At 51.4% G+C, this 24,467-nt stretch overlaps 1 protein-coding gene and 2 long non-coding RNA genes across 5 annotated transcripts in view; 1 reads left to right on the forward strand and 2 right to left on the reverse strand.

Moving 5' to 3' along the window:
• CD9 (CD9 molecule) overlaps nt 1-18,194 on the reverse strand; it is a 31,708-nt gene extending 13,514 nt beyond the window's left edge. The window contains exon 1 of the mRNA XM_077871347.1: nt 18,020-18,194. Within this exon, the coding sequence (XP_077727473.1) occupies nt 18,020-18,085 (66 nt within the window). The 5' untranslated portion in view covers nt 18,086-18,194. The remainder of the gene's footprint in view (nt 1-18,019) is intronic.
• On the reverse strand, nt 5,218-9,313 carry LOC144297361 (uncharacterized). The gene is made up of 3 exons (XR_013364386.1): nt 9,156-9,313; nt 8,333-8,381; nt 5,218-7,370 (listed from the first exon to the last, which is right to left on the reverse strand). It is a non-coding gene; the product is annotated as an uncharacterized LOC144297361 (long non-coding RNA).
• Nucleotides 16,606-24,467, forward strand: part of LOC144297363 (uncharacterized) — a 49,549-nt gene continuing 41,687 nt past the window's right edge. For all 3 annotated transcript variants that reach the window (XR_013364389.1, XR_013364387.1, XR_013364388.1), the window contains exon 1: nt 16,606-16,703. This is a non-coding gene — a long non-coding RNA (uncharacterized LOC144297363). The remainder of the gene's footprint in view (nt 16,704-24,467) is intronic.

The following is a 24,467-nucleotide window of genomic DNA, read 5'->3' on the forward strand; positions in this document are numbered from 1 at the left end:
ATAGTAGGGTCAAATCCTTGCTCACACCTCCAGCGATGCGATTCCACAGCCAGGCTCTGGAATTCCTGGCTCAGAGTTCCACTGCCTCAGTTTTCCAATCTGTACAACAGGAATGGTGAGATGCGGCCTTGCTTGCTTTTTAAGTATGGCTCAAAATAAAGGAGGTGATGTGAGAAGTATTTCTGAAGGAGGTACCAAGTGGGCATTGTGAGAATAACTTGATCAGCCCTCAGGTCACCAGTGTCACTCTCCTCCCCACGGAGGACAGTCATTCACTATCTCCCGAGACCTCTTAGCTCCCATCTGGTGGAAGGCAACACCAAACGTCCGGTAAGAAGTATGTGACACCAGATGCCTCGTTTCTACACAGTGAGGAAAGGAAAAACTCCTAGATGCCAGGCTTTTCTTCTGATTCACACAAGACTTGCTGGTGAATGAGGGTCTCCTGGCCTCATCAAAGACAGCAGACATGGCCCTTTAGGGGAGAAGTAGGGTCTCTCTCTCATTTCTAGCCTGGGTACCCAGTTCGGACTGTGTGTTTGAGACTTGGGAGTGCCACCGTTGGGCCCAGTTGGGCCCATATGTGGGACATCCCCGTATGCTGAGTTCAGGACAAGCCCGCATTAAGTGAGACTTGACAGTGGTAGGCAGGCCCTGCCTAGCTCCCCTGGGGTCCTGGAGAGTTAACAGAAAAAGGCAATACTTTCTCCTCTCCCTACACCATATGGAAGCCCAGTGAGACCCCTGGGCAAGGAGACTGTGGCCGCTGGCCTCATTGTGGATGTGATGGTGTTAACCTGAGAATACCATAGGCAGGGGCTTCACGTGCACTGGAGGGAGGTCTCAGTTTCAGTCAGCACTTGGCCACAAACCTTGTCCTTGGTCCTCCCTCCTGCCCTCATCTTGCTGAGAATACCTGGGGCCTAAGAGAGGCCTCTAGCTCTATGCTTTCTTAGTTAGACTCAATCATTTCTCTCTGGGAATGATTCCATGGATAACAATGGGGTACCCAAATAAAACCCACCATGGTTTGGCCTCTTCCATTTTATAATTTTAAGGAGCCTAGGCCAATGTGTAGAAGTCCAGCCAATTATCTGGTCTAGGCAAGGTGGTGGCAAGCAGAACATTGTGCTGGAGAACTGGAATCAGAAGAAAGACTTCAGGTCTCCCTTGGGGTGGGGAGGTCCCACACGTTTGGATCCCACCCAAAACCTAGCATCATCTTAGCATCAAAGCCACAGAACTTCACTAAAATGAAGAAGCAGCAGCTGGCTCTGGAGAAATGGAAAAAGCAGTCATTGACCTCAGTTTCTTATGCCTATAAACTCACCAAAGGGAGGTGGGGGAGGAAGGATCAAGACACCAAAGTAGAAGGCTCGGGCAGGCCGGGGAGCACATGGCTTACAAAAATCAGAGCGAGCCCTGCTGCCTTTCTGGATTGAATTACTGAGTTAATTGGCCTGAGAGGAAGATACGTAAGTCATGAGCTGCCCTATTTTTTTTCTAACACTATTGGAGAAATTGCATCGGTTGGCTGGGTCTCCATGGATGGCCCGGGGTCACAGGGCCACACAGAACTGGCACCACCTAATAATGGCTCATGGTTGTACAGGGGGCACTATCTATCCTCCAAGAATTCGCTTTTTGGTGTGGCATGGAGGGGTGCCCAGCCCACCCCCACCTGGCTCTCACCCCTAGGAACTTGGAATACCGGGAGAAAATAAATGACAAGAACCAGAGAGAGCCATAACTCTGGAAAAAAGGGGCACTGAGTCCATTACGAAGGGACTCCATAAAACAAGAAAACAGGGGTCTGGAAGGCCAAGAGGGTACCGGTTTCCTCCCAGGTTAATGAGCTGACATGTGGCCAGAACACTGGCCTGTACAGTTACCACAGCTGCCATCTTGCTCGTGCAACAATGCAGGGATCTGAGCAGGTCTGATGGAGCAGGTCTGTTGGCCAACTCTAGCTCACTCCTCCCCCACCCCCGAAAAAGAGTGATCTGCTCAAGACCACAACCTGTGTGGTGGGGATGGAAGTGCAAAGTCCAGAGCCTCTATTCCCCGCCTGAGGCACGATGGAGTCTATCTGGTGACCTCCTTTCCCAAAGGAAGCCAAAGAGAAAATCTTGGTTTTGCTGAGAAAAGCTCCTTTGCCTTCAGGCCAAAAATGGTGTCCTATCCATCCGACAGAGTGCAGAGAAAAAGGATAGCTACCCCTCATTGTTCTATTGGGAATTCTTAAATTCTTCACATGTGTTGGTTTTTTTCTTAGAAGATAACCATGAGAAAAACCTAAATTGAGCATATTCTACAAAATACTTGGCCAGCACTTCTCAGAACTGCTAAGGTCATCTCTGAGACACCAGGAAAGACAAGTGTCCCAGATCAGCGATGAAGACATAGTAATTGTCACATGGGTCTCGTGGATGGGACCCTGGCACAGAAAGAGGACCTGACTGATAAACAAGTGAGAGCCGAATGAGCCTAGTTAACAGTAATGTACCACGTTGGTTTCTTAGTCATGACACATGGAGTGCGGTAGTAGAGGTATTAACCATAGGGGGAATGGTGGGGGATAAAGAGGCTCTCTATACTCTCTTTGCAACTTTTCTGTAGATCTGAAACTGTTCTAAAACTAAGAATATTTACATATACATACGTGTATGTGTGTGTGTGTGTGTGTGTGTGTGTGTGAGTGTGTGTATTTGGGACTTCTCCGAAGCTTCCAGGTCTTTCTATCCAAAATTCCAAACAGAAACTTTCTCTTCCTCTAGGCTTACTGCTCCTGGTTGCTGAATGTTCTGATACCTGCACCTTAGCTGGTGGCTTACAGCCTCCAGGTCCCCAGAAAGTAGTCACCGTATGACACACCAAGCCTGCCTCCCGCCCTCCATGTGGGAGCGCAGCCATTGCCCAAGAGTCTTACGTGGCTTAGGTCAGTCACTCAGTTTTAAGTTTTAAGGCATTAACTGTGTCTTCAGGTTTCCTGAGGTCTCAGCAGCATGACTCTGCTGAACCCTGGCCCCACATCTTCCTCAGCTGCCCCTTAGATGGTATCACTCAGGTTCCCAAATAAGTCTCATGTGTTCTCACCTCTGCTCACGCCAGCCCTCCCTCCTGGAAGACAGTCTTGGCCACCTAGGCCTGCTGCTTCCCCATCAAGATGTCCTCAGTCTCCCCCTAAGGGAACACAATCCCATGAGCTTTGAAGGTGTTCTCTCCAGTGCCCTTCCCTCTCATAGGTGTGCTGGGGTCAGGTCTCACTAGACCACAAGCTCCTTCAGTGCCTGGCTGCTTCTCAGTCCTTCTAGTCCCCTGCTCTATCCACATCTCGGTCACGATAGTGAGTAATGATAAATCGGTGAACAAAGCATCAATCAATCAATCAACAAATATTTATCCAATAAATGAGAGGATTACTTCAATGGGACAGAATCTCAAACTCCCACGAAAATCCTCTCTCTCTCTCTCTCCGGTCCTCTTTACTTCAACAAGCCTCCTCTCCCATCTGGCTTTTCATTCAGATCCAACTTCTACTGTCTCACCACCATAGGCAGAAACTGCCAAGAACAGTAACTTGTCCAGAGAAAATGCTGAGAAAGACCCATGAGGGCATGTGATGAATACTGCAGTGAGACTGAGGACAAATCCATGTGAAGTCTTTTGAAAATGAGAGTTTATGAAAAAGCCATGAGTCACTGTCCTTGCCCCACAAAAAAAATCCAGTTTGACACTCCCATCTTTGCTGAGCGCACAGGTAACCCAGTCCCCCACGGCTTATGCCAGTTTCAGGGAACATGAACACCTGGCAGGGCCCCCACTTGGGCCCTGGTCATCTCCTCGACCACCACCGAAAGCATGACTTGCTAAGGGCACCCACGCCAAGATGAACACTCCAGTGAGTCACACCATAAACCTGACTGGAGGGCTAGGCCCAGAAATCTTTTTTTTTTTTTTTCTTCAGGCCCAGAAATCTTACACTAAAACACACCTGGAGTTATGGGAAATGTCTTTTAATCCCAAAGGAGGATTGAAAACAAATCAAAACGTAATGCCACTTAGGGGCACCTGGTTGCTCTGGACCCTATGCCAAGTTTGCAAAACTAGTTCTAGTTAGAAACTGAGGAAGTATTTACATATATTCAGCTCCACTATCGGAAACGCTTGAACAAAACCTGCACAAAGATATGACAATAAGGAACAGTGCGTGTGTGTACGTGTGTGCGCACGTGCAGGTAGCACTGCATCCCACCCCTCAGGTGGAAAGGGCCCTGTTTGCCTTGGACAGATCCCACTTCAAAGAAAAAATCTTCTCATGGCAAACAAACTGGGTGGTCTTGGCGAGGCCCCCTCTTTCCTTCTGTAATATGACCTGACTGGTCAAACTTTTTTTCAAGGACAAAATACTCATTATGATTTCTCTAACCAACTGCCTTAGGAAGCCCAGAAGAGGCAGAGTGGATCATTCTCCACACCTGGTTTCTGAGGCTGGCCTCAGACTTTCAGTAGTCACACCTGCACTTTGGTGGGGTTGGAGGTAGGCAGCAGTAGGACAACAGGGGCAGGGGAAGGAGGGGTACTTGCTCTCCTGCTTCCTTTTCATTGTCCCTCTGGAAAACAATGCCCGTTTTTGTTACTTTGGTGAACCTGTGCTCAAGGAGATGCTACAACTTTCTTCCGGAAGGGGCAGGTGGCATTACAGAAAGAATGACAGAGCAAGGAGTAGGAGGCCCTGGCTCTGCCACCTGTGCCACTCAGGGCCTGGTCTACATGCGGTGGGTGTCGGAGTCCCCGGAGGGAATTCTATATGTGTGCATCTGTCTCAGTCCCCCATCCTGCCAGGAGAGTCTCTGGCACACTTCTGCCGAGAAGTCCTGGATTAGTGGCAGGCAGTGGACTCTGGATCTAACTCTGGTCTGCCACCTAGGTGCTGTTTGACACTAAGCACTTTCCTTGGCTTCCCCGAACCAGGGTTGAAAGGGGAGGATTAAATGAGGTAATGCATGTACAGCCCTCTGAAAACCACGATGTGGCATAGCCAGCCAGATTCTGTAAGGAAAAGGACAACAATAAACCTTGAGAAAGACAAAAGAAGGGCGATTCCTGGCACTTGGTGGCTGTCTGTTGTGTCCCTTTAAGATCTGAGGAGGTGGCTGGGCAGGAGGGAGCAGGGCAATTTAAGGACACAGGTTCTGGTTTCTGTGGGTCTGTGAGAGTGCCCTGTAGTGGAGGGACGATGGATAAATTTACCTTCCCCACACCCATACATGCCTCCCAGAGCTCTGCTAGGATGAGGCAGGAATGGTAATTTGAATTACCTCCACGGGAAGGAGGTATTCATGGAGCAGACCAGAGAGGAAGGGGATTTTACCTCTTTACTTCCTTCAGAAAGATATGCCAGAAAATAAGTCTTCAGAAGGATATTTTAAGTTTTTTAAGATTTTATTTATTTATTTGACAGAGAGAGAGAGAGAGAGAGAGCACACAAACAGGGGAACAGTGGGCAGAGAGAAAGGAAGTAGCAGATTCCCCCTTCAGCAGGAAGCCAGATGCGGGGCTCGATCCCAGAACCCTGGGATCATGACCTGAGCCGAAGGCAAAAGCTTCACTGATGGAACCACCCAGAAGTCCCTTATTTTATCTTTTGTAAAAGGTACCAAGCTTGGGAGACCTGTAGGCACCCAGGTGGCACCCAGAAGTCAGTAACAGACCCAATAGCAAGGATGTGAGTTTCCCCTACCAACATTTTCTGGGCCCCAAAATACCAGTCACGTTTTAAGAAAGCCTCAGAAGTGGAGATAAGGGCCTCTATGTTCACGCAGGCTTCAACATTTAAAAACAAGTCAGGCCACCCAGACCTGTGGGCTTGGGCCTCACCCATCTCCATGGTAACCCTGGCTCACCGCTGACTGCCAAGCCTTGGACAGGCTGATTCACTGTCAGGAGGCTGGGCCAGGCACTCACTGCAAGCACAAACAGGAACCCAGTCCCTACCACCTCTTCTGATCCTCTCCTGGCACGCTCCTCTGCCACCTCCAAATGAAGGCAGACGCTGTCATCTTTGGAAGGACGAAGGCACCCATCAGTGAGCAGCGGCTAGAGTCCTCCTGCACCCAGGCCCACTGTGCGGAGACACCACAAAAGCCAAACCCTGCTCTGCTGAGCAGGAAATACTGCCATGACTTTGCTTTCACTAAGGATCACTAGTAAAATGTTACTTCCCAGCAGAATTTAAAGATATCAGCAAGGGTTTGTTATTAACTTTAGTTTTATTAGAGGCAAGTAGAAAAACCCCAGAGGAGACCGACAGTCCTGGAGACTAAGTCTCTCCAGGAGTAGGATCATCCTAGAAGTCATCTCAGCCCTCTTGACAGCTTCTGCTCTGAGGCTTTTACCAAGCCACCCATCTGGGGACAGTGCTCAGATCTCCAGAAGCTGGGCCGCTGGGAAACTTGTTTCTAGACCAGCAGATCACACCATGTGGTCCCGGGCCAGCTGCTGCAGTAGCACCTGAGAATTCATTGGACATAAAAATTTACAATCCCTGTCCTAGACTTAACTGAACTAGGAACGAGTGGGGTGCGGCCCAGCAATCCTCCCCAGATGATTCTAATGCCTGCTCACGTTTTGAGAACCAATGCTCTAGGCCTTGATGTAAACACTGAACTATCGAGAAGGCATAGAGAACCTTTCTCTGGTGGGGAGTTCTGAACCCAGAGGCTAGCTTTCTAAACGCCAGGGCTAAAGGGCAGGAAGCCATGGAGGGAGGGTGGGGTGGGGGTAGCGATCTGGCTGGGCTCAGCTCCCCACAGGGAAGAATTTCTCCATTCCAATTTACACCGCAATTTAGAGTGTGGGCTCAGAGTCCCCCCTGGTGCTGTAGAGCCACAGGACCACCCCCAGACTGCTACAAAAGGACAGCTAAGGGGGAAGATACAGGACAGGTCCACGGAAGGAAGCAACAGGTATGAAAGAGATCATGGCTGGACAACTCCAAGTTGAACCCTGTCAGCCTGGGAAGGCATAGTAAACGGGTCAAGTTAGAACCTGTGTTTGGCTTCCAAGTAAGTTTTCGCACAGGCTCAGCCCTGTGAACTCTCCTCCCCAAGAAGCCCAAATGCCTTCCACAGCCTCTGCAGCAGGGAACTCTTGGTAAAAACTTCCTCCAGATTTCTGCAACCTGCGTTTTCTCTAGGCTGGGCTGCCATTATGTACAAGCGGATTCTTCTCCTCAGCCAACCCTAAATTTTAGGGGGAAGAATTTTTTTAAAAGAATACATGCAGAGGCTGATGGGTAATGGCATTTTAGGTGAGTGTTGGGTTGACCTCTGGCAGGCTTTTCTGTCCGTGAGCAACTCCTTCAGAGGCTAGAGAAAGGATAATCAATAATGTAATCCCAGGAGCTGTTGTTCCCCATGAGAATCAATCCATGCATGTCCCACATTACAGGAAGTGACTGGCCTACACCATCTCATTTAATCCCCTCGTCACCTTTATTTTATAGATGAAACAGGTTCCAGGAGGTTAAGTAACAACTCTCTCAGAAAGACACAGCCAGCAAGAGGCAGCGCTCACACTGAGTCAGACCACATAAGATATCTCAGAGCTACTATCCCTCCTGACACTGTGCTCCCTCCCTGCCCAGCTGGTGAATGGGAAGACTGGAAACCCCTGAGAACTTTCCTTGGGGCATAAGAAGGGCCTCTAGACGTGCTGAATTTGGCAAGATGCTCTGCCTGAAACCTTAACCTGCCTGCTGCAGTGATGTGATTCTAGACCCAGGGCACTAGCTCCAGTCTAGGGGAAGGTGAAGGGGGATGGAGCACACTGCCACTCACTTCTCCTTGGGGTTCCTTCTCTCTCTCTCTCTCCTTCCCCTCCCCCTCTGTTGAGGGTGGGAGAGGTGGTGGTTTCAAGCCCCCCCATCACCAGGTAACAGGGAAAATGCTCCCTTCAGGGACAGCTCTGCCTTCTTTTTTCCTTCCTGCACAGTGTCTACACAGAAGCCACGGTGACTTGGGCTCAGCCCCACTCGAGGTATCAAGAAAGTTCTTGATCTACCTCTTTTTGGGAAGCATGGACAGTGAACAGGAGAGGTGTTGAGGCCACCCTTCCTGGTTTAGAGGCAGAGATTTCTTCTCCCATGGCTACTGTTAAACTCCCAGTTCAACTCCACGAAGGGGAGGCCTCTGCCAAATGGCACCAAGGCTGGGGCCACATGCAGCTAAGGGCAAAGCTGGTCCCCCTCCTCACCCACCTCTCCCACACAGCAGGAATCTCTGAAATGGGCATTTTGTGGACAGGTGGAAAGATGAGTTCTCTAATTCACCTTCTGAAAGGGATGGAGCTTCATGGTAACATTTCAGCCAGGAACAATCCTGTGTGATGCAACAGAAGCAAGGAGACATGGGGGAATGTGAGTGTTTAGGACACTTCAATCCCTGAAATGTTCTGAGAGGCAGTAGTAACAGTAACTAACAGCCATAACCGCCGAAAGGAACGTCTGAGCTCTTGCTCTGAGCCAGGCACTGTGATATGCTTGATATTAAATATGCCATCATTGGGGCACCTGGGGGGCTCAGTCAGTTAAGCCTCTGCCTTAGGCTCAGGTCATGATCTCAGGGTCCTGGGATTGAACCCGGCACTGGGATCCCTGCTCAGTGGGGAGCCTGCTTCCCCACCCCACATGCTCTCTTTCTCATGAATAATCTTAAAAAATGCCATAATTTTTAACAACCCAATGACTTTGGTGGTATTACCTTCACTGATCAGATAAGGAAAGTGAGGCATAAGCAGAGTCAACATTTGCTGCCTCCCCCAGGAATCTGCATTTAGGACAAGTCAACTCCTCCCATCCCCAACCACCACCTGGGTCATCATAAAGCGCCCTGCCACCATGTGCTGCTCTTCTACCATACGTCAGGGTGGACCCTCCAGGAGGTCAACAGCAAACCCAACCATCCCTGAGAAGCCAGGCCCCTGGGCAGGCACACTTCTGCCTCCTGCGACCACTTACTGCCTTCAATACTGAGAAAATGATGACACCTATCCCATCCCCTATACAATTCAATATTAAAAAAAAATCAGAATCATAAAATAAATATGAAGAAGTTAAAAAAAGTGCTGGTCTTTCCCATGAAGCTTGGGCATACCTGCATTGCTAATGTCCTGAGCACCTGCTTAGGTTGCCTGCTGACCTTGCAGAGATTCACTTTCTGGGGATTCTGTGTACTTGGGGGGGGGGGGTGTCGGGGGAGGGGCTCCAGGGTGGAGGGGTTCAACAGCTATAGCATATGAGTGCCATCAGTTTGCTAAGCGTGGCTCTTTGGGGCCAACATGTATTCCAGCCTGGCCTCAGGCTGGTGTACGGCTAAGAGGGGAACCTGCTCTATAGGAGCAACAGTGGGATTTCCCAGGGAGAAGAGGAATATGAGGGAGCTAGATTTCTTTTTTTTTTTTTTTTTTGAGCTAGATTTCTATGGTAAGGTCCTGCTGCCCCTTCTGAATCTAAGAAGGCTGGCTGAACTGAAATAGTTATGATCATCTCTTGAAATAGTTATGATCATCCCAGTTGGAGATGAGGAAATGGTCTCAGAGAGGTAAAATAACTTACCCAAGGTCACAGAGCAGGTATGGAGCAACTTAGCCATCAGCTCTCTCCTTCTGTCACATGCATAGCACTGGCCACACAGAGGTCAGTTATTTGACTGCCTGTCACATTCTTGGTGGAAGGGAGCTAGCGAGGTCCCCTCTCTGGGGTGTGGCAAGGGATGAAGGGCCTTGTAAGCTTTTTTTCAGCACACCTTTATGGTAATGAGGCCGCGACCTGGTCTGAACAAGTTCAAGAGTTGAGAAATCCTCCCTTCCAAAGACAAAGTCAGCATCATTTAAAAACCAGAGCCCTTATTCTGACCAAGAGAGGAGAAAAGTTTTAGCTAATATGGTATGTTAGAATTAAGTAGTTTGGGGATGAAGGATCCAGAGGGAGGGCCTCTGCCCAAGATAACCTCTTTCTAAACAAGAAAACTCATTGCAAGTTTCCATGGCCTGCTTGCCAGACATGGAGCACACATCAGCCAGCCCATAAATCTGTTTTCTGCTGAAAACAGGCATTCTGATCTTAACCAAAATCATCTGATGTGGGGGATTGTTTTGGGGATGTTTTCCTTTAAATTCCAGAATACCACACATTTGTTTTCCATTGTGTATGCCTAAGATGCCTGGCGATTACAAACACACACACACACACACACACACACACACACACACACACACACACTTTCTCTATCTCTTTTGTTTATACACTTTAGCCATGTGGACCAGCTAGCTTTCATTCCATCTGTGGGATTGGTTACCACTTGCTTGCATGGCCCTGAGTGGTGGGAGATGCCCCTTTGTTTATATCTTTTAAGCAATGCCATGTGGTGTGTGGATTGGCAGTATTCGCAATAGGCACAGCCAACACGGCTCAGTTCAATGGCCCTCCTTCCCCATCATGGGGTGTTCTGAGCACAAAGCCAGGGGAGGGGCAAGAGCTGAGGTCTCCCAACTGCTGTGTCCAACCTATAATCTATCGTATCCCTTTGCCATGATCTCTGTCTTCATTTCAGGTCTCTTAATTATAGCTGCCATTTGCACAAGGCGGGTTTCAACTTATATGCAGATTTTGGGGATAAATTTAGTACAGTCCTGTAAATGTGTTTTCTCTTATGATTTTCTTAATAACATTTTTATTTCTCTGGATTGCTTTATTGTAAAAATGTAGCATATAATACAGTATACAGAGTATGTGTTAATTGACAGTTTATGTTATTGGTAAGGCTTCTGGTCAACAGTAGGCTATCAGTAGTTAAGTTTTTGGGAAGTCAGAAGTTCTAAAGAGATTTTTGAGTGAGTGGGGATTGGTGCACTGTTCGAGGGTTAACTGTGTGCTCCTGGGCAGCCAGCACTTTGATACTTGCTATGTCCCACACCCTGCCTGCAGCATTTCACTTGTACTCTTTTTCACAATAGACCCACCAAGTAGGCAATATTTACTTCCATCTTTTAGATGGGAAGACTTGGACACAGCAGCAGCTCATCTGAGATCACGTAGCAAATAAACAGCTGAGCAAGAACTTGAACCCCGGACAGTATGATTGCAAAGCCCAGTTTCTCTCTGCTAAACTGTCTTTTTGATCAGTGTCGTTAATTTCAGAGTCAGAATTTTGTACTTTTGTCCTGTCTCCTTTCCGGCCATATCTGATCTCATTTCAAAACTGTACCTTCTATTCTTAAAGGTCCCAGGAGAGCCCACCTGGAATAGCAGAGGGCTCTACCTTCTCAGGTTGGGAAGGCACCTGCAATGGCCACCTGGCCTGGAGGTGTAACCTGACCCTGGTCTCTCTCTGAGCCCAGCTGCATGACAGACAGAGTTGAGAGAGTTGAGAGAGAGACAGACAGACAGAGATAGACTGAAAATGCATTTCTTCCTGCTGGCCTCTGGCCCAAGAACCTCATCCACACCCTTGCTGCATTGGCCAGAAAGTCAGTGTGGACACAAGCACTGCTCTGGGAAACAGATTCCCCAGAGTAACTTAACATATCTTCTTCTCATCCCATCTTAGCTACTGGTGCAAGTCTGGCTGCCCAATGGCCACCGTCCTCGTGTCCCCTGTAGGAATGGCCCCAAGGGGAAGGCCAGAACCTCTGCCCTTTCCCCATAGCACCATTCTGCCAGTGAAGGGCATGACCATAAGCCTGTGTTAGAGCCCCGGCTATGGAGTCCTGGTAGCTACCTGCCCCCAGAGGATAATGCCAGCTTCTCATACTAACAGGTGGGCCCTCCTCAGCACTAGGAGAGGAGCTAATTTGTTTGAAATAAGCTTTCTAGGTCTCTTAGGGATTATCTGTCTTAGGGAGTCAGAGCTATAATATGGTGGGAGTGGGGAAAGTAGGACCAGAAGATGGCCTGAGAGGTGTTCACTGGAGCCTGGAATACACACTGAACATAATAGTAACATGATTAAGCTTTGAAGGCTGACTTTCCTAACAGAGCCAGCAAAAGTCACTGTTTCAGCATCCCTGTACAATGCCCGGCATGTGGACTGAACAAGAAGGACCTTTAAAACCCAGATTTCTGGGGCACCTGGGTGGCTTAGTCTGTTAAGAGGACTGCATCTGGCTCCCAGTAGGGATCCTGCTTATCCCTCCCAGAGCTCTCTCACTGGCTCTCCCTCTCTCTCAAATAAATAAATTCAGATCTTCAAAAACAAAAACCAAAAAACCCAGATATCTGATTTTTCTCCAAATCAATAGTCCTCATACCTCTCTACCCAGGGATCTTTGCTAGGATCAAATGAATCCAGGCCCCTCTCCATCAGAGGGCTTCACCTACCCCTGCTACTCAATCAAACTGAATATCATCTCCTCAGGAGCCCAAATCCCTAAACAATCCACACCTCCCCCCTCCCTTTCTAAAGTTCTCAAGGGGAAGGCCAGGAGAGGTTGGCTGATTTTAGCCTCTATTTGGTAGGGAAAGAGGCGGAGGGAAAGTCAAAACTCAGTTCTTCCTAAACAAAAACAAATCACCCAAGCTATGGGAAAACCCTAACCCAAGAAGCAAAACTTAGCTAGAAGCTCATAAAGTCAGATTCTTCATGTGGACTGGAAATACAGAACACTCATTAAATTAATCGAGAGTCAAAGCCACTCCTTGGGCAATGATTAAGCTGAGAGTCAGAGCAAGTATGGGTGGGGAGGCTAGCTCTCCAGGCTAGGCTGCTCTTGATCATCAGGGAACTTAGCTTTTCTCAAATCACCCCCAGTCTCTGGGTAGTGGCGAGGCAACCCACTGCTCATGGCTGAAACATGGGATTCAGAACAGAGAAGAGGCTGCCTGGAGACCAAGAGAGAAAAACTAATATGAGGTGTTCATTGGCCTTCAGAAAAAAGCCAAAAAAAAAAAAAAAAAGGCATATCATTTTTCTGGAGGCAGGTCTTACTGATTTTGTAGAATTCCCTTAAAAAGTAAGTTAAGGTCCATGAGTCTAGGACGATGGCACACAGTACTTAAAAACCTATTCAGAACTAAGTACTTTTTCGGGGTGGTGGAGGTGGTTGGGGCAGTAGAGGAGGGGAGCTGGAATTACCGGATAGATGTAATTATTATAAAATTATCTCATCTGGAGACAGGATACTGCTTTCCACAGCTGCATGCCATCACTTGATGGAAAATGAAAATGTCCCGGGACCAGCATTACTTTTTCCACAGAATGCAACAGGCAAGTGATCTGCAGTCAGACTTCAAAACCATAAATTAAAAAAAAAAAAAAAAAAGTATTGTTGAGATTAGCCCTTCTGGTCTCCTGATTTCCATCTGTCCATTGCAGAGGACATTTCCGAGGAGTTGAGAACATGGGGCCAACAGGCTCTTACCCAGAGTTTCAAAACCCTGGAACAAGGAAGTATGGAAGAGATGGAAAAGACTGCTTCTGCACCTCTGTGGTGGAAAAGACCTGCGGGGGGGGGGGGGGGGGGGGGACAGCAGTCCCACTGACCCCCCCCCACCTGGAGAGTGGGGAACGCAGAACAAAAGCACGCACCTCCTCAAACATCACTCTTTTCCTGGCTGAACGGACACAGGTCTGTTGAGAATCCTCCTTGTCTACCAACGGGACAACAGGCCACAGAAGTCACGATAACCCATGGCCTCAGGTCCCTTATCCTGACCCACAGCCAGGTGCACCCATACCCAGGAAAGAACAGTTAAGGCTCCTGTTTTCTAGAAGAAAAGGTGCTTTTGCAGGTTCATAGTGTAACTATGAAATTCCAAACGGTGCGACCCAAAGCCACACCTCCTTATAAAATTGAATCGTACCGGAAAACAAACACACAAGTCAAACATGGGACACACAGCTCTGTGTCTAACAGAGAAGATTCACATCTAATACAGAAGGGTGTGCGGAGGCCGACTGAGGTCTGAAGCCACAGACCGACTCATTTAGCTGAGTTGGGTGCTCTGGCAAGGAAGGCCCTCCGTGGGGCTGCTTACTAAAGTGGTTCAAATGCCAGGGCCTCTTCCTTTGAGTACAGAAGAGTAAGGTCCTGAATGGTGCCATGGGCCACTCTGAAAGGAAAGGGGTAGAGTGAGGAACCCCACTCCCCACAAAATCAGGAGTCAGAGCTTTGTTGTTGACAACCATTACAGAACAAAGTGAGGGGCAAGCCATCAAGATTCTGGGGAGGGGAGCAGTCCTATTTTCCTTAGCAGATGTAGACACCTGGCCTCGCCTCACCCCACCTGTCCCCAGACCTGCCGGCCTCAGTACAAACACGGCCAGCTTTACCAGGGCTCCTGCTGTCTGTGTGCTAAAGGTGGAGAGCCATTTTAGGCGACAGTCCCAACTGCTGGCTCAGCCCAACCACCAAGGCCAAGAGCTTCTGGAGAAAGCAGCCCCTGCCACTTCCCTGGGGACATCCTCTGCCCTGACCCCAGAGCCTGAGGTCTTGGGGTCTCTCTGCGCTGTGGCTTATTTTCATAAGTGGGGCTGCCCCACTGTCAAAACGTGGTACCACACATAAAATGGAGAGGGTGTCCTGAAGTGGGAATCCCGGAGGTAGGGTGGGGATCATGAGGCTGGCAGCGATTCAGGAAGAGGAGCAAAGGAAGGGGTAGGAGGATGTGTGTGGAGTGTGGATTCCTGCCTACATCCCTGGTTTCAATTTCTACCCTCCTCTGGGAAGTGCTCCCACCCTCCCCACTGCCTAAATGTACTTCCAGCTGTGGAGTAACATCGGCCACAGCTGGAAGTTTATGGTGTCTGGGGCGAGGCTACTGTGCCAAGGGCATCACACACACTCTGTCATTTAACCCACAGCAGCTCCATGGGGTAGACACCAGCTCCAGCCTGGTGATGGGGAGGCTGCATCCAGAGCAGCCCCACCCAGGGCGACAGAGGGAAATGTGAAGTTCACAGGAGAGAGACCAAGAATCAGGCCCCGGAGGTAAAGGCCCAATGATGCCAGGCTCTGAGGACAAGTCTTGGTAACAACCCCTGTGCATTCCCATCTCCTGACTCAGATTTTGGATTGTGTGGCAAAGTCCCGAAAGGGACGGTTTGCGACCATTTGTTTCAACCCGTTGGTTTTACAGATCAGCAAACTGAGGTCTGGAGCACACAAACCACCTCCCCAAGGTGTTCAAGTGACAAGAGGACAGAGGTAGACCAATACTCAGGTTCTTGTCCAGATTTCCACTGTGTTTTTTGGGAGCGGGGGCGTGGGCAGTGGAGTAGGTAGGGCAGTCTAGAAGAAAATACAGAAACAACGGAGAGCCAGGAAGTTAGAGTTGTGGGGATGTTGGATGAATAGACTGGTTGCTGGTCTGGCTGTGAGCATCAGAGGCCCTACTTGGGGAGGCCAGAGAGGGTAGGTTTAGCTGTCACCCAGGGTCCCATAGGGCTGAGGCCAGGGCTGGGGCAGAGGTATACCATCTTTCCATCCTGATCATCCCACTACCACTGAGGTAGGCTTCTTCTCTCTGGGTCCTGCTAGGCCACCCATCTCAGCATCCTTTGTTCATGAGCCACTGGCCTCACAACTCCTGTTTTTCAAGGCCCACATCAGATCCCAAATGCCAAGTGTATAAATTCCTGGTCTTGGGAGAAAAAGGTAACTGGTGCCATCATAACAATCCAACCAGGTTCCCTTTAAAGATATTTTTGAGAGCTTGTTTCTACCCAGCTGACCATGGCAGCAGGCTGGAGGGGAAGTACACTGGACTTTAAGCTAGTAAGACCTCCCTTCAAACTTCTGATGCTATCCTGCCACATGTCCCTGGATAAGTCACTTTACCTCTCTGGCGACTAGTTTCCTGGTCATCAGTACCATGGGGATAATGCTTCTAGCTCTGGCTTGTATCATGGGACTTGGAAAAGGCCTTTGCAGACTGTAAAACGCTGCACAAGTGGATCCTTATCTCCTTTATTCTACCATTTCTACAAGGACCTTGACACAGGACTACTGAACAATCGTTACTTCAGAAAAACGTAGCTTCCTTCCCAACACCAGCCCATTACCAGGTCCCCTTGTTGATTTCATGATGGAGACCGAAGAGGGCAGGACTCAAGTGTGGTTCGGTCTCTGTGATTCTGGGCCCCTCTTTGGTTCTCCGTTTCCTCACTGTGGATACGAGGGGCGGACTGGATGATCACTAAAGTCATTCCTAATTCTGGACCCAAACATTTCCAGATTCAGTCATGTCCGTTTTAGATGACATAGCTGACCAGCAGCGCCTAGCCCAGGCAGGGGTAGCTTTGAGAATGGGTGGGGTGGTAGGCTGGAGACAATAAAAGACTGAGCAGACACCAGAGGAGCCCTGGAACTTCCCAACAGACTGTTGCCTGTGCCACAGGGCAGATGGGGGTGGAGGGTTGGGTATGAGGGCCTATGGGAGTCTGTGGTTCCTTCCCCGCCTGAAAGCCTGATGCAGCCTAGGCAGATAGATGAGGACGATGCAACAGACTGGTGGGTGAGATTGTGCTGGGGAGGAGAGAGGAAGAAGACTCCCCAAAGGACAGGGGTGGGGTGGGGCTTATCCGCCTTCTCACATTCTTTTCTGGTGCCAGAGGTTGGTGAGGGGAGGAAGCCAAGCCTGGGAGTGAGCTGGCTGGCTGCTTGTGGGAACACCAGGAGGAAAGAATGCCCACCGCTGAGGCAAGGTAGGGGTGGGTGGGTTCCTTAAAACAGGCCAAGTGTTGGGCAGGGGCACGTCTATGTGCCATCCTCACTAGAACACGTGTTGTGTATGGTGACTCTTGCAAGGGCAGGTCAGTCTCTTACTGGCAGCTCCTGAGAGAGAATTAAAATCTCAAGAGGTTTGCTCCGAGGTTCCTGGGGACCCCAGTGACCAGCGCCAGGGGAGCAAGTACCGTATAGTTTTTGTTACAAGGCTCTGGTGGCATGCCCGTTTCTAGAGCCATCTCCCTGGTGGCATAGGGGCTGGGCTGCCATTCCAAACTCCCTGACTGCAGAGGAACAAACACTGTCCATCTGTGTGCAGGGGATGTGGCCCTCAGACTGAGGACACACAGGTCCCCTGTTCCTTGCTTCTTTCTGTCTCAGGGTGGTCTCTTAATCCCCCCAAGAGAAGGCGCCGAGGGGGCATCCCCTTTGGCACTGCCTCCATCAGACTTTGCATTTGCAGAGAGGGGTGAGCACGGCCAGCAGTGGGAGTCGGGCAGCTCCCGGCCTGGCCTGGCGTCCTCTCCGGGGGAACCGCCACTCTCCCGGGCCGCGCCTAGCCACTGGGTGGGCTGGCCTGGGGGTGTCCGCGAGGCGGGAGGGCCCGGGCTGCCAGGGGGCCGAGGGCACCTGATCTTCCCCCCGGAAATGGAGAAACACAGGACTGAAAGCGCCAACGGGCAGCTGCCTCGCCTCTCCCCAACTCTGAGCTCTCTCCGCTTCAGATACTTATCGCCTTTGGGGGAAAAAAAAAAAAATCCAGACAAGCTAGTCTTTCAGGTAGTTTCGAGGGAGTTCCGACTTTCCCACGGCGGCTCAGAACCCGGCCTGCAAGCACCTCCTCGACCGTCGAGGGGGTCCCCGACTCTCACTCAGGTCGGGGTCCCAGGCCTCGGTCCTGCAGACGTGCCATCAGCTCTGGGCTGAACCCTCCCCGCCAGCGCCCGCATCGCCCCCTCGCGGGACCCCACCAGGTCTCGAGCCGTCCTGCCCCCCCCCCCCCCCCGAGGGGCTCCGCTTCTCCCGCCGCCTTCCCCCGCCTGCACTCGGAGGGGCTGGGAGGCGAGGGGCAGCCGCGGGCCGCCGCGCAGAGCCTCAGCGAGACCGGGTCCGCGCCCCCGCCCCCGCCCGCGCCCCGCGCCCCCGCCCGCCCCGCCCGGCCCGGCCCGGCCCCGGGGAGGGCGCAGCTGCGGCCGCGGCGCCCCGTGTCCCCCGCTCGGCGCCCCCCGGCGCGGCCAGGTCCCCGACGGACAGGTGGCGCCGAGGAGCGCGCCGGCCGCTCGCCCTCACTCACCCAGAAGACGAAGTTAAAGCCGAAGAGCAGGTATTTGATGCACTTGGTGCCTCCTTTGACCGGCATGGCGCGGGCGGGCGGGCTGGGCCGGGCTGGCGTGGGACCGGGACGCGCGGCCGGGACGAGCGGCACCACTCGGGGCCGAGGCGGCGGCGGCGGCGGCGGCGGCTGCGGGCGGGCCTCGGGGCTGCACTTTTAAAAAGTGCCCTCCTCGCTGCGCGCGCCCGCCGCGGTGCGCATGTGCCGCGGACCCCGCCCCCGGCCGGCCCGGCCCGGCCCCACCTGCCCCGCCCCGGCCCCCAGGCCGCTCCCGCCCGGCTTCCGGGGCTCCCGACTCCCGCCCGGCCCCCCCCCGCCCCGCCGGCCCGGCCCCCCCCCCCTCCGCCCCCCACCCCCCCCGCCGGCCCGACCCCTCCTCCCAGCCGCCCCGGGATCGCTCCGGGCTCCCCTCCCCCCGCCTTCACCTAAGAGCTCTGGGGCGCCTCGCCCTTCGGTGCGGGCCCTGCGGATTCTGGGCTTCCCGCCCGAGCCCCCCACGTTGGGAGCCCTCCCTCGGGGTCACTGGGGTCCAGTCCCCCCACTCAAGGCAGGCTGGCCGCGGGATGGGGACCCCGTGCTCCGAGCTGCCCGTGAAGGGACGCCGCCTGGCCTTGTCCCTCCCTGAGGCGGCTCCTTGCAAACTTGCTTGGCGGAGCCCACCCTTGCTCGCACGTCGTGCGGGGGAGCAGGAATCAGAAGCTGGCAGTCCAGGCGGGAAGAGGGGTTGGAGGCTTGTAGGAGTAATTTTTCAAATGTGATTACCCAACAGTAACAGGGCTGGGAGTGTCGGGGGGTCCTGGAGAGCTCCGGGGCCTTGGGGTGTGCGTGCCCGGAGGGGAGAGAGCGTTTGTAGCCGGGCTCCGGCTCCTGCTCTTGCCTCTACTCCATAGCACCCTCCCTCTTGCCCCTTGGCCTCCGATCCTGAGCTCTACACCTCTGGATGCTGAGTTCTGAGCTCGGCTCTCCTCAGCTCAACAACTTTCTGTAACTCCCCAGTGTTCAATGACCCAAGGCGAAACTGCCCATCTTGCATTCTGTCCTTTGTCTTGTGTCCGTGCCCAGCACCGCTCTACCTGGACCACGCCGCCCTCCTCAGCTCCCCGACTGTGCGTGGCCTAGTCCTCGCTGTGGCATGTGGTGTGTGCCCTCTGGCTGCCTGGCCCTACCCTCTTCAGTTGTAGAAACTATGAGGCTCCTCAAACATTCCTTTCCTGTTTCTCACCAAAGGATGAAACGATTCCCTCTTCTTTTGAAGTCCCCAAGCCCCTTTGTATCTTTTTTTTTCAAAATGAAGTTTCCTTTACAAAAGCAAGAAACATCAGAAAATACCAAGAAGCAAAAAAAGAACATAACTCAAATTTCACCCACCAGAAATGGAGGGTGTCGCACTTTGTGGCTCTTATATTAATGCTTATGACCACTCTCAGTTGTCTCATTGATTCATTCAAAAACATTGTTCAGCATCTGTTCATAAGGGGCATCATTAGGGGCAGGAGCTGGGTGTCCACTGGTGGAGGGATTCAGGCAGCCAGACAATGGGAGAGAGTACTGTTCGGGGTCACAGAGATAGAGCTGGGGCTGAGGGAGCTCAAAGGAGGGGCCTCTGGCACAGGTTGGGAAGTGATGCTGCTGAGCCAAAGGAAAAGTCGCTTCACAGGAGAATCTTGGGCAAAGCTTGGGGCTGGAGCTCATAGTTGGGGGAGATCCGTGGGAAGTAGAGGTGGAGACCCAGCTGATGACATGACGGGGAGCCTCCCCTCGCACACTTTGCACTCTGAGGTCTGGGGCCCCTGAGGGGTTCAGGTAGGGAGCGAGTTCCATCTGCTGTGTGATTTAGGTTGATGGCTACCTGTATTTTAGGTAGTTGCGTGGGGGGAGGGCAGGAGGTACAGGCGGCAAGCCCCTTGGATAAGGATGATTGTTTGTCTGTTGAGACCTTGGCCCAGAGCTTTGAGGGATTACATGGAAGGTGACAGGTGTCACGTGATGTCAGGGGCCCTACAACTGAGTAGTGTGAGGGGAGCATGGGACACAAAAGGTGAGGTGAGGACATGTGGAGAGTAGTTAGGAGGCTCTAAAATGGGTCAGGTGAGAGACAAAGTGAAGAGGATGGGGTGAAGGGGTGTAGGCTAGAGAGTGCAGCCAAACCAGAAGAGAGGACAGTGTGTGTGTGTGTGTGTGTGTGTGTGTGTGGGCAGGGGTTGGTGGGGAGGAGAGATCCCAGCCAGAACAGCAGGAACTGGATTCTGGGGAACTCCATTCACGTGTTCTAATGCTTCTTGGGAGCCTACTGTGATGAGTAAGGAGAAGCAGAGAGACCAGGGTTCCCCTCCGTGTTGCATAATACCAAGAGTGGCCAAGTGGAGGAATTTTGGTAGTGCTTTGTCACTCACCCTAATCTAGTGTCCACTGAGGATGGTGGGGGCAGGCAGCGTGTGGGAGTGGTAGAAAAATCAGACAATGTCCCATTGTGCTGCTCTCAGGCAGAGGCCGCCTATCTAGAATCTAAGGAAAGAGGATTTTATCTTTTTATATTCTTCTCTCCTCTACTCCTCCCACCCTGCCCTTTCACCAACATAGGTGAGAGGAGTTCAGTAAATATTTAAGCTTATGATAGAAACTACTTCTTAGGGTAATGTGCATATTGAATGAGGTAATCCACTGAGACGGCTTAGTACAGTGCCTGACACACAACTGTGCTAGAAATGTTAGCTATTGTTACTATTACTGTTCCTATTTATACTCCAGAAATAATGGAGGGGGCTATAGTTAAATTCCAAATTACAAGCAATCAAGGGAGTCCCTATAATGTGAGTGTGGAGATCTGAATTCTTGATCCGACCCATGGGTTTATTTTGGACAAGTCGCTTCCTCTCTCTGGGCATCAAGCTCCTCACCTGTAGAACGAGCATTTTGGATTAGGAGATGGCAGGGTCCCCTCCATTCTGACGATCTATGGTGCCTCTGAGCCAAAGTGTGTTTATTACAGGCAGTTAGTTCTACAGACAACCAGGAAGGGGAGAGATGGAAAAAATATGGTTTGCTTTAGCTGGAAGGGGAAAATCTGGGTAAGCCCCTGAGTCAGAGATCACATGGAGGCAGAGAGGGCTTCCAGACTTTGTGGTGCTGGGAGTGGGGAACGGTCCCTCCCTTCCCTCAGGGCATCCTGTTTCTGGAAAAACCCGGATTCAGGCTGCGGGTCCACTTTGGCTTTTGTGCGCCCCCTGGTGGTAAGATTTGAACCGTCGGGGGCCAGGCGGGCTAATGCCACACCCATCTCCCCGGGAGTGCTCATCCCTCTAGCCGCGGGAGGCAACCGCAGGACCCGCACTCTCACTGGCCCCCAACGCCCTCCTGGCCACCCCACCAGGGGTCATTCTGGGGGTTCGCTTTCTCCCTGCTCCTGCTGCTGCAGCATTTTACCCTGCCGACCATCCCTTCTTTCTAGACAGTTCTCCCTCCGCCTTCCCAGTGCTGTACCATGTTGGTTCACTCCCTTCACTTCTAGAAACTTCTTCCCTGCTTCTCTTACTAAGTTCAAATGCCGTCCCTTATGAAGCCTTCCTTGAACGCCCCGGTCTTTTCCTCCGTGGATTACCTTGTTTGCATCTCCCTCACGTGTGACTCTTGACTTTCCTCATGTTCTCTTGTGTGTTCTCCTTTTGGTGGTGAGCTCCTCTAAGGTATACTTCACCTGATGAACTTCTGTGTTCTCCGAAGCAGCCAATCCCTTGCTGGCGGGTCAGCGCCCCCCGACCCGCTCCCCAAAACCTGTGTGGAAAAACTGGAGGAGTGGGCCTTCCTCAAGCTTTGCTCCCTGCCATGTGCTCTCCTCTCAGCTCTCCGTGAGCGCTCCCTCCCTCTCATCATTTCTCTTTGGAGCTGCCTCTCTCTAAACTCATCGTGTTATCCGAGGGCCTATTAGGCAGTTCTCCTTTAATGGCCCTTCACATCCCAATCCCCCAAATGTGTGAGGATGTCACCTTGTACACCAGAGGGCATTTCATGCATGTGATCAAGTTAAGGATTGTGAGATAGAGGGGTTATCCTGGATTATGCAGGTGGGGCAGGTGTGATCCTGGGAGTCCTTATGAGAAGAGACAGGTAGGTCAGAGGTAGAGAAGGAAATGTGAAGGTAGAAGCGGAGGTCTGAGTGATATGCGGCCATGTGCCAAGGAATGCAGGCAGCTGCTTCCAGAAGCTGGCAGCAACAAGGAACCTGATTTTCTCCTAAAGCTACCTGAAAGAACAACTCATTTAAAGATTTTATTTATTTGACTAGAGAGAGAGAGAAAGAGAGAGAGAGAGTATGAAAACTAGCACAAGCAGAGGGAGCAGCAGAGGGAGAGGGAGAAGCAGGCTCCCTCCAAGCAGGGAGCCCAAAGTGGGGCTCAATCCCAGGACCTGGGGATCATGACCTGAGCTGAAGGCAGATGCTTAACTGGCTGAGCCCCCAGGTGCCCCAGAACAACTCATTTTATACTTCAGGCCTTCAGGACTGTAAAATAATGTGTTATGTTAAGCCACTAAATGTGTGGTAACTTGTTACAGAAGCAATTGGAATTTCAAAATAAATATCCAGATCAGAGTTCATGACTTTGAGGGCCTCTCTGCTCCAGAAGCCATGCTTTTCACCCACTAGCTCCAAAATTCACATCACCTGTGACCGCTTCTCCCTCCAATCCCATACCTGCTTCACGAATGTGAAGTATCTCTTGTACCACTCCTGGCCGTGACTGCAGAGTTGTCCAATTTAGAGATAAGGAAACAAGCATAAGGCAGGAGATAGTGACTTACAGCCAAAGATCAAGGCTTCAGGTCTTCTGCTTCCAGCTCCCAGTGGGTTTCTCAGGCTTCATTCCTCCCCCCTGTAGGCCAGGCCCTCAGAACTCTTCCTAAGCCCAAACAACTGTCCTACCCTTGTCCTGACCCCCTGTCTTCACTTGTCCACTCTGCACACATCGCTCCACCCATTGCCTTGCACTGTCTCTGGGCTTGGGCTGCCCTGGGTTGCTCTACTCCAGCCGTACCTTTCCACTGCATTAAACACGAATAGTCAACGTGGCATCACCCACGTATAGTGGGCAGTTCATGAGGATGCCATGGGGCGCTGGATGAGAAGAGAGAGGTTGCAGGCCAGAGCACGCCATTCTAAAAACCCTTTGTGGGAGCGCCTGGGTGGTTCAGTTGGCTCTGGTTGTGCGTGATCTTATTAGGGTCCTGGGATCGAGCCCTGCTTTGGGAATCCCTGCTCAGCAGGGAGTCTGCTTCTCCCTCTCTCACTGCCCCTCCACCCTGCTTGTGTGCATGCTCTCTCTCAAATAAATAAATAAAATCATAAATAAATAAATAAATAAATAAATATTAAAAACCCTTTCTGAATGAATCTTTCTGCAAGCTCCCTTTCTGTGACAGCCACCCCTGCCTTTGTCCCCTGCCCCAGCTTCTTCCTCCCTTTGTGTCCAAGCCTTCTGTCCCTATGGAATGGTGGAGCCCTCACTTGGCATTTCCAGTTTGTATACTCTAATTCCACTCCCGCAGCTCAGTAAAGCGTCAAGTATTTCTCAGGATCTGTCCTGTTTAGAGACTAGGGAGTGGGAAGGAGTTGGAGGTAATGAATATTTAATATATTTTTGTCTTACTCCTAAAGCTTTGCTTTCTTCTTTCCTGCTCATGTTTCCTGCTCCCAAACCTCCCAACTCCCTTTGCATTTACACCATTTTCCTTAGCACTTTCATCTTCTAACACAGGGGAGACTTTTCCCATCTATGGTCTGCTTCCTCCTGCTGGAATTTAAACTCTACTGGAGTGGGTGGTTTGGACTGCCCTGTTTGCAGATGTGTCCCACGTTACTTGAACAGTGCCTGACACACAGTAGGTGCTTGATAAATATGTATCGATTGAACGTATGCAAAGCTAATGCTCCAGTTCTAAAATCATCACAAAAGCCCTCTTGTCTTAACTGATGGATATTTACACATCTGGGGTACTGTGTGTGCTCCTGCATCTACGCATCTATGTCTAATTTCCCACTTCCACCATCCTTAGCCCCAGCTCCCAGCTCCAGGCCCAGGCCCATCTTCCTCTCCTCCCCTGGATGCTGCTGATTGGGCTTTGAGGACAGTGGGGCCCCCCCATTCCCTGGTACCCTTGGTCACCTCAGTCTGCTCTCCCCCCTTCCCGTACTCTTGTAGAGATTTCTTTCTGGGGCAGCCCTGGTGGCGCAGTGGTTTAGCGCCGCCTGCAGCCCAGGGCGTGATCCTGGAGACCCTGGATCGAGTCCCACGTCAGGCTCTCTGTATGATGCCTGCTTCTCCCTCTGCCTGTGTCTCTGCCTCTCTCTCTCTCTGTCTCTATGAATAAATAAATAAAATCTTAAAAAAAAAGAGATTTCTTTCTGAATCATCCA

Source organism: Canis aureus, chromosome 25, assembly GCF_053574225.1.
Source record: "Canis aureus isolate CA01 chromosome 25, VMU_Caureus_v.1.0, whole genome shotgun sequence".
Classification (NCBI taxonomy): Eukaryota; Metazoa; Chordata; class Mammalia; order Carnivora; family Canidae; genus Canis; species Canis aureus.